Raw genomic sequence first — 16,710 nt, forward strand, 5'->3', positions numbered from 1 at the left:
TTATTATATATTAACCACACGAACAAAACAACAAAACGATACGTGAAGTCCTTGGTAACATAAACAAACCAACACGGAACAAGATCCCACAAATCACAAGTGAACACAAGGCTGCCTAAGTATGGTTCCCAATCAGAGACAACAAGCAACAGCCTATTCTCGTTGCCTCTGATTGAGAACCACCCCGGCCAACACAGAAACACATGAACTAGATACTGAACAAAGAAACACAAAACATAGACTCTACACACCCTGGCTCAACATAACAGAGTCCCCAGAGCCAGGGCGTGACATCTGTTCACAACCTCAATGACACCCAGTATAATCAAAAGAGCTTGAACTCAGGGTGAGGGAAACACACAATACCTGGCAGAACCTTTAAAATAGTTAATTTTGGTCAAGCAGAAGACTTGCTGACATTAAAGTTATTGTGTAATTTGCTTATTCAGCTTCAAGTCCTTCAGATCTCTGATAAAACTATTCAACTATCCTCCATTCTACCATCTTTATCCCAGTTGGAAAAGAAGTTGAAAATGTTTACTGTACAAACTACTAACTAGATTCTAATAATTTTCATTCCTCAGTTCTAACCTTACCCATGCTTTGCTTATACAGTGAGGGAAAAAAGTATTTGATCCCCTGCTGATTTTGTACGTTTGCCCACTGACAAAGACATGATCACTCTATAATTTTAATGGTAGGTTTATTTGAACAGTGAGAGACAGAATAACAACAAAAAAATCCAGAAAAACGCATGTCAAAAATTTTATAAATTGATTTGCATTTTAATGAGGGAAATAAGTATTTGAGCCCTCTGCAAAACATGACTTAGTACTTGGTAGCAAAACCTTTGTTGGCAATCACAGAGGTCAGAAGTTTCTTGTAGTTGGCCATCAGGTTTGCACACATCTCAGGAGGGATTTTGTCCCTCTCCTCTTTGCAGATCTTCCACCGGTCCTCTGTAGCTCAACTGGTAGAGCACGGCGCTTGTAACGCCAAGGTAGTGGGTTCGATCCCCGGGACCACCCATACACAAAAATGTATGCACGCATGACTGTAAGTCGCTTTGGATAAAAGCGTCTGCTAAATGGCATATTATTATTATTATATTCTCCAAGTCATTAAGGTTTAGAGCCTGACGTTTGGCAACTTGAACTTTCAGCTCCCTCCACAGATTTTCTGGCTAGGCCACTCCAGGACCTTAATGTGCTTCTTCTTGAGCCACTCCTTTGTTGCCTTGGACGTGTGTTTTGGGTCATTGTCATGCTGGAATACCCATCCATGACCCATTTTCAATGCCCTGGCCCTCACCCAAGATTTGACGGTACATGGCCCCGTCCATCGTTCCTTTGATGCAGTGAAGTTGTCCTGTCCCCTTAGCAGAAAAACACCCCCAAAGCATAATGTTTCCACCTCCATGTTTGACGGTGGGGATGGTGTTCTTGGGGTCATAGGCAGCATTCCTCCTCCTCCAAACATGGCGAGTTGAGTTGATGCCAAAGAGCTCGATTTTGGTCTCATCTGACCACAACACTTTCACCCAGTTCTCCTCTGAATCATTCAGATGTTCATCTGCAAACTTCAGATGGACCTGTATATGTGCTTTCTTGAGCAGGTGGACCCTGCGGGCGCTGCAGGATTTCAGTCCTTCACGGCGTAGTGTGTTACCAATTGTTTTCTTGGTGACTATGGTCCCAGCTGCCTTGAGATCATTGACAAGATCCTCCTGTGTAGTTCTGGGCTGATTCCTCACCGTTCTCATGATCATTGCAACTCCACGAGGTGAGATCTTGCATGGAGCCCCAGGCCGAGGGAGATTGACAGGTCTTTTGTGTTTCTTCCATTTTTGTCACCTTCTCACCAAGCTGATTGGCGATGGTCTTGTAGCCCATTCCAGCCTTGTGTAGGTCTACAATCTTGTCCCTGACATCCTTGGAGAGCTCTTTGGTCTTGGCCATGGTGGAGAGTTTGGAATCTGATTGATTGATTGCTTCTGTGGAGAGATGTCTTTTATACGAAGGACGGCAGGTAGCTTAGTGGGTAAGAGCGTTGTGCCAGTAACCGAAATGTATACAGGTAACAAGCTGAGATTAGGAGCACTCCCTTTAAGAGTGTGCTCCTAATCTCAGCTCGTTACCTGTATAAAAGACACCTGGGAGCCAGAAATCTTTCTGATTGAGAGGAGGTCAAATACTTATTTCCCTCATTAAAATGCAAATCCATTTTTGACATGCGTTTTTCTGGATATTTTTGTTGTTATTCTGTCTCTCACTGTTCAAATAAAAATTAAAATTATAGACTGATCATTTCTTTGTCAGTGGGAAAACGTACCAAATCAGCAGGGGATCAAATACTTTTTTCCCTCACTGTATAAGGAAAATGTGACAGGTTTTCAGAAAGGACTGGTTAACGGATATCATCAACGTGGATCATCAGGAGTATCTTGATCAGATCTGTGACTGTGCTAAAGGGCATATAGTCAGTGCACTGTGAATTCAGGAGCCAGAATGAATAGAATCAACCCACCACTGGTGTTTTTTATTTTTAATACATTTTCAAACATTTCTAAAAACCTGTTTTTGCTTTGTCATTATGGGGTATTGTGTGTAGATTGATGAGGATTTTTATTTATTGAATCCATTTTAGAATAAGCCTGTAACGTAACAAAATGTGGAACAAAGTGAAGGGGTCTGAATACTTTCCAAATGCACTGTATAGTCAGTGCACTGTGAACTCAGGAGCCAGAATGAACGTAATCAACCACCACTGGGGAAGGGATGTTACGTCATCCCTGTTCTTACTTATACATAGAAAAGTAATATACCAAGCCGCTATTGGGATGAGTCACGATTAAAATACCCCCACAGTCCTATCAAACTCTATTGGCTTCACCTACAGGACCGTGTTTTCAATATCTTGCTTAAACTAGTAAATAGGTTGTAGACTGAACCAGAAACTGATTGGCAAAATCTAATAAATTAATGGAAGTATGTTAAAACAGGTGGCCACTAGTCATAAGAGAGAGACCTAGCACAATCATTCACCTCTATTGCCATGAGCAAAGGCTCAATTCAGATTTCACATTTTAGTTGTTTGAGGCACCTACACTTCAATACTCTGCTTACAGTCTCCCGAGTGGCGCAATAGTCTCACGAGTGGCGCAGTGGTCTAAGGCACTGCATCGCAGTACTAGCTGTGCCACTAGAGATCCTGGTTTGAATCCAGGCTCTGTCGTAGCCGGCTGTGACCGGGAGACCCATGGGGCGGCGCACAATTGGTCCAGGGCAGGGGAGGGAATGGCCGGCAGGGATGTAGCTCAGTTGGTAGAGCATGGCATTTGCAACGCCAGGGTTGTGGGTTCGATTCCCACGGGGGGCCAGTATGAAAAATAAAATAATGTATGCACTCACTAACTGTAAGTTGCTCTGGATAAGAGCGTCTGCTAAATGACTAAAATGTAAATATACCTAATTAAACCTCAGCAGAAATGTTCTACCATCAGTCAAAGTGGATGCAAAGACCTCATGCATTACAGTAGTACTGTATTTGCCTTGAGATTGAAGTCTTGTCTGTATGTTGTTATACTACTCCCACGAAAGGCTTATCCTTTTATAAAGTCCATTACCCAAGTTAATGTAATATAAGGTCACATGACTACGAAGGCACGGTCCTATTGATTATCTAACACTCTTTACAGGAATCTCACACTACTTTCCCCGCACACAGCAAGTAAGGGAGCAGGGAAAATCTGTCCTATCTTGAATAACCTATGAGAATACTTTCAAGACATGAGGCCAAATATCAGCCCACCCCATGACCTGCCCCAACCTGCCAGTGGGGAGAGGCTCTGCCGGCTTTCATCCACCCACTGCCTCTCACATCACGCCACCACTGCCACTCTAAACACAAATTAATCTAACTGCTCATAACGGAATGTAATTATAGAAGAAATCTGAGTGTGAAATTGAAGTTGCATAATCTATCCATCCACAGCCATTCACAGGCACAGGAGGGTAACCCAGAAGACAGGTTGGAGCAGGAAAAGGGGGATGGGAGTCCCGCTGTGAGTCAGCACTGTTTAAGGGAATTAGTGTTAACCCTATTTTTTTCTGCCCAAACGTGGGGCACGGCAGACAGAAATGCACTACGTAGACCTGGAATGACTCTTGATTCAGCTTCAGCGAAACTACTGTCTATTCTAAGCTGTGAGTTTATGAACGTTCCCCTCAAATGAATTGGCCCCTGGTGTTTCTTGTGAATGTAGTAGTGTTTGTAGTCTCTAATAGGTTGGTTCCATTGACCAATGAACTATTGCATTGATCCATGGCTTATATAGAGCCCCACAGTGGAGGTGTCATAATACCCATAAAACAGGGTTCTTCAATTCCGGTCCTGGAGGGCCGAAACACTTCTGTTTTTTATTTCTACCTGGTAGTTAATTGCACTCACCTGGTGTCCCAGGTCTGTATTAGCCCCTGATTAGAAGGAGAGGATGAAAAACAGAGGTGTTTCGGCCCTCCAGGACCGGATTTGAAGAACCCTGCCATAAAACCTAGCGGTCAAACGGGGAAATGGTTCCAATAGTTCTTCCACCATTCATTTTTCCCATAGAGGATTTTAGAAACACTTAAAATAAGGGCTGTGTTTCTTGTAGGCTTACCCTGGCGTGACATTTTGATAACCATGTAAATCTTACTCAGACAAGGTGACTTTTATCAATACATTTGGCTGTATTTACTGCTAATTAGCATCAAAGTAGACCAAAACTACAAATCCCTGCAAGCTCCTGCTTGTCATCTCCTTTGCTAACAAGCATTGCATTGCACAAGACAGTTCACAGAATTGTCCATTTAAAGAAATGTAGCCAATTTATTAATTACTAAATTGAACAAAAACATAAACGCAACATGTAAAGTGTTGGTCCCATTTTTCATGATCTGAAATAAGAAATCCCAGAAATGTTCCATACGCATAAAAAGCTTATTTCTCTCAAATATTGTGCACTAATTTGTCTACATCCCTATTAGTGAGCATTTCTCCTTTGCTGACACACCTGACAGGTGTGGTATATCAAGAAGATGATTAAACAGCATGATCATTACACAGGTACACCTTGTGCTGGGGACAATAAAAGGCCACTCTAAAATGTGCAGTTTTGTCACACAATGCCACAGATGTCTCAAGTTTTGAGAGAGCGTGCTGACTGCAGGAATGTCCAACAGAGTTGTTGCCAGAGAATTGAATGTTCATTTCTCTACCATAAGCTGCCTCCAATGTCGTTTTAGAGAATTTGGCAGTACATCCAACTGGCCTCACAACCGCAGACCACGTGTAACCACGCCGGCCCAGGACCTACACATCCGGCTTCTTCACCTGCGGGATCGTCTCAGGAGGATAGGGGGGTGCTCAGGAGTATTTATGTCAGTAATGAAGCCCTTTTTGGGGGAAAAACTCATGCTGATTGGCTGGGCCTGGCTCCCCAGTGGGTGGACCTGGCTCCCAAATGGGTGGGCCTATGCCCAGTCATGTGAAATCCATAGATTAGGGCCTACTACATTTATTTCAATTGACTTATTTCCTTCTATGAACTGTAACTCAGTAAAATCTTTGAAATTGTTGCATGTTGCATTTATATTTTTGATTAGTATACATTTAGCTAACATTAGAAAATGAATGATGGAGAAACGATTGGAACCATTTCCCTGTTTGACCGCTAAATTTTATGGGTATTATGACTCATGCTGTGGCACTCTATGGAGGTGCCTCTTACCTTCGGTGTTGGCATGTAGTGTCTTCAGGGCCTGGATAAGGTCTTTAAAGCCGTCCAGATTCCGGTCATTCTGACTGTACAGCAGGATTTTCTTGGCATCCGAGAACAAACGAGAGATTCTACAGACATCCACAGAGAAACAGATTAACAGAGAATACAATTGAATCAGTTCAATTCAAGTTATAAATATTATATTTACAAGAAACATTTAAGAGACCATTTTCTTTATTTGGACGTTATTAATCTAATGAAACGAACCAAGTACAAAATAAAGTGTATTCATGTTTTCATATCTTATTAAAGGGAGACTATCTGATATAGAGCTGCAGCTTGGGGTGGGACTCACATGGACTCATTGAAGTTACCCACGACCCCAGGGGACTCTCCAGGAGTGGGATTGCGGAAGCAGGGGTTGTTGGCATTGCAGATGATGCCTTGGATCCAGGGCAGGGTACCTGCCGAGGGCATGGCCTTGTTGGGGAAATGACCTGACGGAGACACAGAGAGGGATACTATCAGTAATGTCACTGTCAGTTATATAGTGTTGAAAAAAGTAATGCTTCCTATTTTTTTCCAATGCAAAAGGTTGGTAAACTGTTGGGCAAAAAAAATCAACTCTACTACACCACTGGTCACTGTACAGTACAGTCATAAGACACACAGAGAGAGGAAGCGGGAGCGCAGAGGAAGAGAACCAGGAAGAGAGAGTCAACTTGGTATATTTTGAAATGTAACAATGTTTAAAGCACATTCAACCACATCTATGAATGTAAAATAAGACTTTTAAAGTAGTCAATTCCATGTTTATATTTCAGTCTTTTCACCCTCACTATCAACAGAGAGTGGACTGGAGAGAACATAGGGTAATTCCAGTCACGTTTGAACTGATCCTGAGACGCTTAAAAGGCCTCTATATCAACCCGCTGGATCTACTTAGTCTTTGAACATCATGTACAGAGTTCCAAAATGCTATTTTTGTCTAGGCAAAATGCAGGTACACCTGGATGAGCACAGAGAGTTGTGTTCTCAGATTGCCTTATCGGGCCGGCAGCGGATGAGCTAGCATCAGCTAACCACGTCTTGTCCCATCCTAAGGGCTTCACTCGGCAGCTACAGACCTTATTGACGTGAGGGAGTGATTGCCTAAGTACAATGTACGACCTTTGCCCCCCAAGATGCCGTCTCTCCCTCCCCGAGAGGCAAGCAGTTATTTGTGTGATGGGTCAAAAAAGGTAGGTGTGTTATCAGTAAACCTTAAGACTGCCAACTGGCCCATTGCTAAGGAAAGCAGAGATAAGAGATAACCCCACGTAGCCAAGTGCTTAGCAGGTTCAGGGCGGCCATCTTGCTTTTCAGTGTGATCGTCATCAACAGCCTACACAGATGTATGACTTAATTAACTAGTGGGTGATAAATGTGAATCCTAAATGCCATTTAGCTGGGCAGTTTTCAAATTATCACCACATTCATAAATCTGGAGACTTGTTTTTTGAAATCCTTTTTTGTGTGTGGTTAACATCCATCCCCAAAAGCAATAGGTTAGCCAGGCCCTGTGCAAGAAAGAACATGTCTTTCCTATTTGGTGTTTGAGCAGTTAGAACATACACTGACCCACGTGATGTATGACTCAAAGAAAAGCATGCCTCTGCCTAACCAGGACTTTAGGTGGAATTGAAAGCAATTTACCAGCTAATGCTTCTGTTTTCTGGCAGATGGACAAAGCGCAGGCTTCCGGGAATGAAAGAAAGTGGATATTCTGTTGTAGACAAAGATTTCTCAGGAGATGTGTTCATCCCATTAATAATAGTTATTAGTAGCTGTATAAATGCTTTGTCTTACACAACTATATCCTAAAGCAGGTTTGTAGACTACACAAAGTAGGATCAATATGTCAATATGTTTGACTTTGTTAAACACATAGCTGTAACTCTTTATTTTGTGTCTCATATAGAATGCTGAGTATCGAGTCCCATAGTAATAAACACAAGCTTCTTCAGTATAGGGAAGGTAGCTGGCCAATTTATTGATCCTATTCTGTGAAATGCCCCCAGAGATTTAATTACCCAAGGTTTCTCTAGCATATCAGAACTTCTACTGGTTATCTCATTCTGGTGAAAAGATGCTTGGTTCAGCCAGTGCATGGCCATTACGTACTTTTTTCCCATACCCGTGCCAAATAGTCTACCTAAGCCTTGCGACCTTCATCAGCATTCACATATAAAACCTTGATAATGAAAATAGAGCAGCAATAAAGGTGTCAAACTCTAAACCCCCCCTAAAACCACTAATATGTCCACTGCCATCATGAGCCACCTCACGAATGAACTGTCAAATCAAATAGAAAATGATCCCCCCCCTTGCACACAGAACAGCCTCAATTCATCGGGGCATGGACTCTACAAGGTGTCGGATGCTGACCCATGTTGACTCCAATGCTTTCCACAGTTCTGTCAAGTTGGCTGGATGTCCTTTGGGTGGTGGACCATTCTTGACACAAACCGTTGCGCTTGGCATCTACTATCATACCCCGTTCAAAGGCACTTAAATATTATGTCTTGCCCTCCCCTTCATCTACACTGATTGAAGTGGATTTAACAAGTATTAGAGATCATAGCTTTCACCTGGTCAGTCTATGTCATGGAAAGAGCAGGTGTTCATAATGTTTTGTGCACTCACGGGCTGCTGATGTCATGCAGATACTGACGTTTTGTGTACTTTTTCATAACAACAACTACACGTTTGATGTTGGACGACAATAGAATGTTCATGATGTCGCTACAACAATTGTCTACAGAAATGTTGCTAGACGGACTGTAAACCAGCCTTTAGGCTATATTGCAAATTAGTGCCTGTCATATGTGTTCCCCTGAATCAACACCTACCCTAAGTATGAATTACTACAGGGTTCCTGACTAACATTTTCCCCTGGTGTCAATGGTGCCTCTAACTTTTACAGTTGGTGGCACTAGTCCATGATTTGGTCGGACCCACATCACGAGTAATCATCTTATAAAGTAACTCGTAGTGCTTTATTAAATAGTAGACTACTGAGGTATTCAAGAAATAAGTTGTTTCATCTAACACATCCAAGCAGGAATGCATGACTCAATATATTTTGGATGTGCAAGCTAATCCAGTGATTGACATTCATTTTGGGTTGACAATTAGACTATAGTTGCTATATTTAACTGTCAAAATAGGACTCCAGAATCTCCTGATTGTTTTTTTCAATAGAGATGAATTACATACATCTTTACGTACACTAACTAAAAACATAGGCTAATTCATTTGGGGTTCAACACCTGAGGAAGTGGAAACTCAAACCCATTAACTAGATCACTAACTCTAAATATACAGTGCATTCGGAAAGTATTCAGAACCCTTGACTTTTTCCACATTTTGTTATTTTACAGCCTTATTATAAAATTGATTATTCCTTTTTTCCCTCATCAATCTACAGGTTTAGACATTTTAGCAAATGTATAAAAACAATAATAAAAAAAAATATATATTTACATAAGTATTCAGATCTTTTGCTTTGAGACTCAAAATTGAGTTCAGGTGCATCCTGTTCCCACTGATCATCCTTGAGATGTTTCTACAACTTGATTGGAGTCCACCTGTGGTAAATTCAATTGATTGGACATGATTTGGAAAGGCACACGCCTGTCTATATAAGGTCCCACAGTTGACAGTGCATGTCAGAGCAAAAACCAAGCCATGAGGTCGAAGGAATTGTCCGTAGAGCCCCGAGACAGGATTGTGTCGAGGCTCAGATCTGGGGAAGGGTACCAAAAAATTTCTGCAGCATTGAAGGTCCCTAAGAACAAAGTGGCCTCCATTATTTTTAAATGGAAGAAGTTTGGAACCACCAAGACTCTTCCTAGAGCTGGCCGCCCGGCCAAACTGAGCAATCGGGGGAGAAGGGCCTTGGTCAGGGAGGTGACCAAGAACTCGATGGTCACTCTGACAGAGCTCCAGAGTTCCTCTGTGGAGATGGGAGAACCTTCCAGAAGGACAACCATCCCTGCAGCACTCCACCAATCAGGCCTTTATGGTAGAGTGGCCAGATGGAAGCCACTCCTCAGTATAAGGCACATGACAGCACACTTGGAGTTTGCCAAAACGCACCTAAAGACTCTCAGACCATGAGAAACAAGATTCTCTGGTCTGATGAAACCAAGATTGAACTTTTTGGCCTGAATGGCAAGCGTCACGTCTGGAGGAAACCTGGCATCATCCCTACGGTGAAGCATGGTGGTGGCAGCATCATGCTGTGGGGATGTTTTTCAGTGGCAGGTACTGGGAGACTAGTCAGGATCGAGGGAAAGATGAACAGAACAAAGTACAGAGAGATCCTTGATGAAAACCTGCTCCAGAGTGCTCAGGACCTCAGACTGGGGTGAAAGTACACCTTCCAAAAGAACAACGACCCTAAGCACACAGCCAAGACAACGCAGGAGTGGCTTCGGGACAAGTCTCTGAATGTCCTTGAGTGGCCCAGCCAGAGTCCGGACTTGAACCCGATCTAACATCTCTGGAGAGACCTGAAAATAGCAATGCAGCGACGCTCCCCATCCAACCTGACAGAGCTTGAGAGGATCTGCAGAGAAGAATGGGAGAAACTCCCCAAATACAGGTGTGCCAAGCTTGTAGCGTCATACCCAAGAAGACTTGAGGCTGTAATCGCTGCCGAAGGCGTTTCAACAAAGTACTGAGTAAAGGGTCTGAATACTTATGTAAATGTGATATATCCTGTTTGTTTTGTTTTTTTGGCACACATTTCTAAAAACCTGTTTTTAATTGGTCATTATGGGGAATTGTGTGTAGATTGATGAGGGGAAAAAAACGATTTAATCAATTTTAGAATAAGGCTGTAATGTAACAAAATATGGAAAAAGTCAAGGGGTCTGAATACTTTGCTAGTAGCCATGTATTCATCCAACAGTAAATGTAATGTCCTAAAACAAACTTTTCAGTTTTAGGTTACTACCCATGAGACCTATGCCCTTGCAATGGCCGGTGAGCATTTAGAGCGCATGCCACTCTATATCTCAAAGCCATATCAAATATCTTGGTTGTAAAATAGTTGCTATTAAGCTGAATATTGAGATTTGAGAAATAATTAGTATACCTACAGAAAGCTGAGACCCTCCTCTCTTTGACAGGGACAAGGGGATGAAGCTTTAAAGGTGTGAGTTTCCCGCAATTACATTTTTAAACGTTATACAATCAGAATGCATGTTTCTCTCAAGCGCATGGGGGGAGAGGAGAGTGGTTCGCTCATCACAGCAGCATTCCCCAGCGAAACATGCACAGGGGCAGGGCAGACACTTTCATTACAGGAATCATGAAGATAATGCACTTTACTGTTTGACCCAATTATGGTTTTAGCTGCCCCAAAAATAGGAAGTTTTGAGTGAGATGAGAATGTAGAATGTGCTCTTTCTACATCTATAGGCACCCTTCCCGTTTTTTACGATCATTGATCTTGGCTGTCTAACTGATGACGGAGTCGGAGCAGGTCTCTTTGCTGATGCCGCGTTTGACTTTGAATGTAAGTTCAGAAAACCGCGCCAGTCCATCTTGGTAGGGGTCCGGCCGTTGCCCACTGATCAGCCAAAAGCTCATTATAGATTAGTATAACAGAGAAATTGCGCAAAAATCTTTTAAAAAAATTCTTAGCAGGCCCATGTGCCGCCAGCCATGTCACGTTTTCTTTTTGTGTTTGTCAATTTTGAGCAGCCCACCTAACAAAAAAATGGTTCAGCCCATATGGCATTTGCCAGAAGGCCAATCCGCCCCTGGTTGTATGCCCAGTAGGCAGAAACCATATCAGGCTTTAGATAAAAACCCATTAACAGGGGTATATCCATGCAGAGCATTCATTAGCAGGACAGGATATTCCCCATATAACAATAACTCATAAAACATCCTCACCTGATAAGGACTTACCATAAAAATCAACACGATTAGGCTACTGTTGGAATGTGAAAAATTATGTATAATTATTTTTGCCTGAGTGTGTTTACTCGAGTGGCCAGCATGTAGCATTTTCACATAAATGCCTGCACATGGCATTGTAGCATACCATTGCATGGTATTGCTAGCTTGTATACTGTAGCAACTTTGGCATGTACAGCGTACAATATATAAAAGGCAACTGAGTTCATCCAGATTTCAAATCCAAATGTCTCTGTGGCCACAACAACAGGTTGGGTTAACCAACTAGTTGAGTGTCTTGTGAAGAAGTGTGTGCGTAAACAATGAAAAGGACAGGGAGGTGCATCCTACTTACACTCATGTTGTTCGTACGGAGGGTAGTTCAGTCTCACTGATATCAAAATGAAGAAGATCAACAGGGGCCATACTATCTCTATCAGCAGTTGGAGCTAGAGAGAAAACACAAACAAGAGAAGAAAGCCAATCGGCATTTTCATTAAGGAGCGTATCCTATGGAAACCATTACTCCTCCCCTCTTTATTACCATATGCCTAGCTTGTCTGCTAATAGTCTGGAGCTTTTAAAAGCTGGCGTTAAAAATGGCTCCCTCACTACCACATATATTATGTCTGCATCAACGCTATACGCAGGCAGGATGTAGCTCTCACAAGATGGCTTTTATTAGTAACTCATTCATAATAGATGCAAAGCTATCAATACAACCAACCCTGACTTCAAAATAGCCAATGCTACACATCCACATCCAGTAACAATAAAGTCAACTCTGTTCAAGGGTTATCAGGTGCATGCTGATTGAATTAGGAGACAGAGAGAGATGCTACTCCAGCACTTGTAAAGCCATCTAGAGGCAGGGTTCTAAGACACGTGGGAGGACTAGTACAGACAAGCTGTAGTAGCAATTAAAGCTAACATTGCTAAGTTAAAGCACTGTCCCTGTGTCAGTGTTGGGGAGTAGTGAATTACATGCAGTGCAACTAGTAATTCACTTAATTTTGCAGTAAAATGTGTGACGTAAGCAATCATTTCCTTTCTTTTTTGGCATCAGACCAGCCTTAAGGCGTCCGCATGCTTTCCATCCGAAACAGTTCGGAATTGTAGACCCGGTATATCTTTCTTAATATATGACAATAATACAGTAATAATACAATAATAATACAGTTATTCCAACATGTTTTGAATATACTGTAAACATTATAACAGAAGAACATAATTATACATTATATTTCACTAACTTATTAATTTAAGTTTCCAATCAAACAAAGCCACGGGAAAAAAAGTCCCAATTCCTTAACAAGGACTTCTACACTTCACACAGTGATATAAAGATGGACTGCTTACCGTTTGCCTTCTTCTGCACGTAAAGTTCTTCCACAACAGCAAGCCCAGCTGAGTTGAGATGGACATCTCTACTCTGGACCTCTTAAGCGCAAGCTTCCCTCGGCTCCAGCTCTCTCAACTGAAATGACACACAGGCAGTGGTGAGGGTGGGTAAAAAGACACCAGCCAGCCAGCACACACACAGCTCAAAGGTACAAGGTCAAGGGTCACTTGTCTATCTGGAGCTGACAAGATCACATCTCTCCAATATGTCCTCCTCATATGGGAACTTCTTCTACACCGTGTTCCCAGGCAGACTCGGAGTGAGGAGGGGTCGAGGGGACGTTCATACATGCAGATATTTACAGGCTTTTAGTGCTTCCATCAATGCACCGAGTCCACTGAGTGGTTCTTTGATCACTGATGGTCCCTAAACAGTGCAGGTTTGTTTTGTGAATGGTGCAGGTGGACAATGCTTGTGATTTAAATAGTCATTTAGCATATGCACTTGGGGCCCTACATTTTAAATTGTTAAAGGAGATCCCAAAAAAGTTGTATTTTAAGTCCATGATTTAATCAGCATTCCACCAACAGATTTAATCATGTGATGTTTTTGATAAAAAATCATAAAAGTTTTTGGGCAGACTAGATTAAGTTGAAAAAAAAGTATGAACATGGAAATCACCATGAAATAGAAAGGTGAGGGTAAACATGTAGCATAATCATAAATCAAGACCTACATGTAGAAATGAAAACAGCTCATGCTGATATATGTTATGTGTTAACATTGTCATGGCATATTCATCTCAAATATTTTTATTGTCAAGTTTTCTTAACAATATTTCTCAAAATTGGGCAATAAATGGTCTACTGCATGGACCGCAGCTTTATTTGCAGCGATAGGTAACGATGCTTCGTGGGTGACTGTTCAGAGAGTCCTTGGTTCAAGCCCAGGTTGGGGAAAGGAGAGGGACGGAAGCAAAACGCTTACACATTTTTTACATATGGGTGGTCCCGGGAATCGAACCAACTATCCTGGCGTTGCAATGCTCTACCAACATGCATGACAAGGTTATAGATGCTTTGTGAAGCCTCAATTGAATATGATTAATAAAGCCTTTATTAAGTGGTGCTTATGTAAACCTTTAAAAAGCACAGGTTTATGCCATATTTGACATATTGGGTAATGTCACATTTGACATAGGTGGTTATGTCACACAGTTATGAACCCTTTATAGAGCATGACATACGGTTATAGATCATGTGTGACACATTTATGTAGTGCTTATGAAGGCTTTATGAAGACTTTATGAAGTTATTCTTGGTAGGCTTACGACTTATCTCTTAATCATAATAACTGTATGTTATCATGTACTAGACACTATGCACATGCAAAAAGCTGCCAAGTACAAGCTTTTATGGTGGTACTTGTATTAGATGACATGAACAAAATATATATCAAAACAACCCTCCTCTTTGCATTAGTTTGTTCTAGAGTAGTCCCTTCATTGTCTCATTAAAAAATTACCGAAAACAGTTATTACTATTTTTTATCTAGGTAGCGTAATCAGTTAATGAACCCAATAAGTGGATGAGTTGGCTACTATCAGCGCCTCTAGCAGTCTTTGAAGGAACAGTCGGTGTACAGTTTAATTGTCTCCCTGTCTTTTGTCCTCACACAAGAGCCAGGTGGACTGTTTGTGGTAATACAATATAAATTACAACAAAATAAATTCTCACAAATTATTAACGGACTTATCAATAACATGTTATTTTGCGGGGCTTCATATTGACGTGTAGCCTACAACAGCTCATTATGTAAATTAGACAAAGTAACTCAAACTTGTTTCTAACTTGAGTAACGTTATTATCTTGTTTGGTGGCGATATGTTGCTTCGTAACGTGCGCAGAGATAACTCTACAAAGAATGTAATAAAATATGGGAAAGTGTAATATGCCTACTTTTGTCTAACACTGGGTTTACTGAAAATATTCGTGACGTGCGGTGTTCTCCGTTTTCCTTTCAGACTAACTAAAAGGAACCTGCAGGTATTTTTCCCTTAATGAGTAAATCAATTTTACATGACAATAAATAATGTGGTTGTAAATGTGCCCGAGGACTAGGATACAGTAGCCTTCCTCGTGTTTTCTAATGAAGTAGCCCACAATAAAAATTAGAGACAATGAATGAGTGGAAAATGGAAATAGCCTACCTTTTTCCAAAGGCACGAAATCAGACTCCTTTCGGTATTAACTGTGGTTCCTCCCCAGCGAAATAATAATTATTCACTACTTTTTTTATATTTTGTCTCGGCTTGTTATCCAGGCATGTGTGATCTGTACACAGAGGAGGAGAACCATTTGAATCTACTCAAGCTTTTATATGGAGAGAACCTTTGCTACATCCGCTTGTAGAACTGGTGTTATACCATTGTCCATGGATATGTTATGTGATTAAACCCCCCTCTAGTGGAGCACGTGTAGACTCAAAACAGCTCTTGAAGTGGCTACTCGCACTCCCCGACCTCCTAAAACATCTGGAATTGATGATCACGATTAGGAGAATCTAAATAAATACCATAGGCCATAAATAACATAGGCCGTACATGTATTGAAAGTATTAGGCTCCATAGTAAAAAAAAATCCACACAGAATGTAAAATGAACAATCACAACTTTGAATCCATGTTTACATTAAACCTCATACTTTACAGTCAAAACATAATCTGGTCGTGTTTGCCTTTCCTGAGATTAAACCATTAATTAAATATTTCCCGGTTGCATGTACTGTAACTTGTAGCAATAGGCTAATGATTAATCATATCGATCACTTCGGAAACAACAATCAGTTCAGCTATGGGGGTGTGTTCTTTGTAAAATAGTGAAACAGATTCCCAAAGCCAAAACACCCAGTACAGTGTCATTGAAAGGACAGATTAGAAGAGATAACCAGACCTGGGTTCAAATACATGTGTATTTGAGTATTTGTTATTTAAATACTTTTTTCCCCTTCTGTGTATTTGAGTATTTTCAAATACACAGCCGAAAACAAGTACTTTTATTGGAGTATTTGAATAGTTATTTGCAAAAACCAAATAGTAGACCAAATTGTTTTTGAAATTATTTTCAAATACTTATTTGAAATACTATTTTCCAATACATGGGTTAAAATATTTTAGTATTTTCTACATTTTCAAATAAAGGTTATCTGAATGCTTGATTTGAAATGTATTGAAAAGTAATTGAAATACCTTAAATAATATTTTAACCCAGGTCTGGTGAAAACACAGTAATTTGCTCCCCAAAAATGGCATAGCCTCTTACCTCTAAATTGGATTAGTTCAAATAAATATTTTAATAGATGGAAATCATTAGGCCCATGAAATAGTAAAATAATTGCATTATAGGTAATGCATAGAGTCATGAAACCAATCTTAGTATATTTAATTTACCAATATTGACCATTCCATGCATAAAAGAGGAAACAGAATTGGATTATGACCTTTCCACTCTGCCAATCTGAATCGGAAACTCAGCTAGTTCAGAAGTCAACTAGGCCTACTCAAAGCTCAATAATTTATCAACTCAGTAGCCAGGCATCTGAACAGATAGAGCATATTCTCAGAAGACCACCTCCAACACTTCAATCAGAAAAGGGAC

At 41.0% G+C, this 16,710-nt stretch overlaps 1 protein-coding gene across 1 annotated transcript in view; it reads right to left on the bottom strand.

Annotated features, from left to right (window-relative positions):
- LOC121534037 (phospholipid-transporting ATPase ABCA1) overlaps window positions 1-15,382 on the bottom strand; it is a 55,444-nt gene extending 40,062 nt beyond the window's left edge. Inside the window, exons 1-5 of the mRNA XM_041840474.1 lie at window positions 15,265-15,382; window positions 13,073-13,190; window positions 12,069-12,162; window positions 6,117-6,258; window positions 5,771-5,889 (exon numbers count right to left, since the gene is read on the bottom strand). Coding sequence (XP_041696408.1) covers window positions 5,771-5,889; window positions 6,117-6,258; window positions 12,069-12,162; window positions 13,073-13,138 — 421 coding nt within the window. The 5' untranslated portion in view covers window positions 13,139-13,190; window positions 15,265-15,382. The remainder of the gene's footprint in view (window positions 1-5,770; window positions 5,890-6,116; window positions 6,259-12,068; window positions 12,163-13,072; window positions 13,191-15,264) is intronic.
- Window positions 15,383-16,710: the final 1,328 nt, after the last annotated feature.

This window comes from Coregonus clupeaformis, chromosome 2 (assembly GCF_020615455.1).
Source record: "Coregonus clupeaformis isolate EN_2021a chromosome 2, ASM2061545v1, whole genome shotgun sequence".
Classification (NCBI taxonomy): domain Eukaryota; kingdom Metazoa; phylum Chordata; class Actinopteri; order Salmoniformes; family Salmonidae; genus Coregonus; species Coregonus clupeaformis.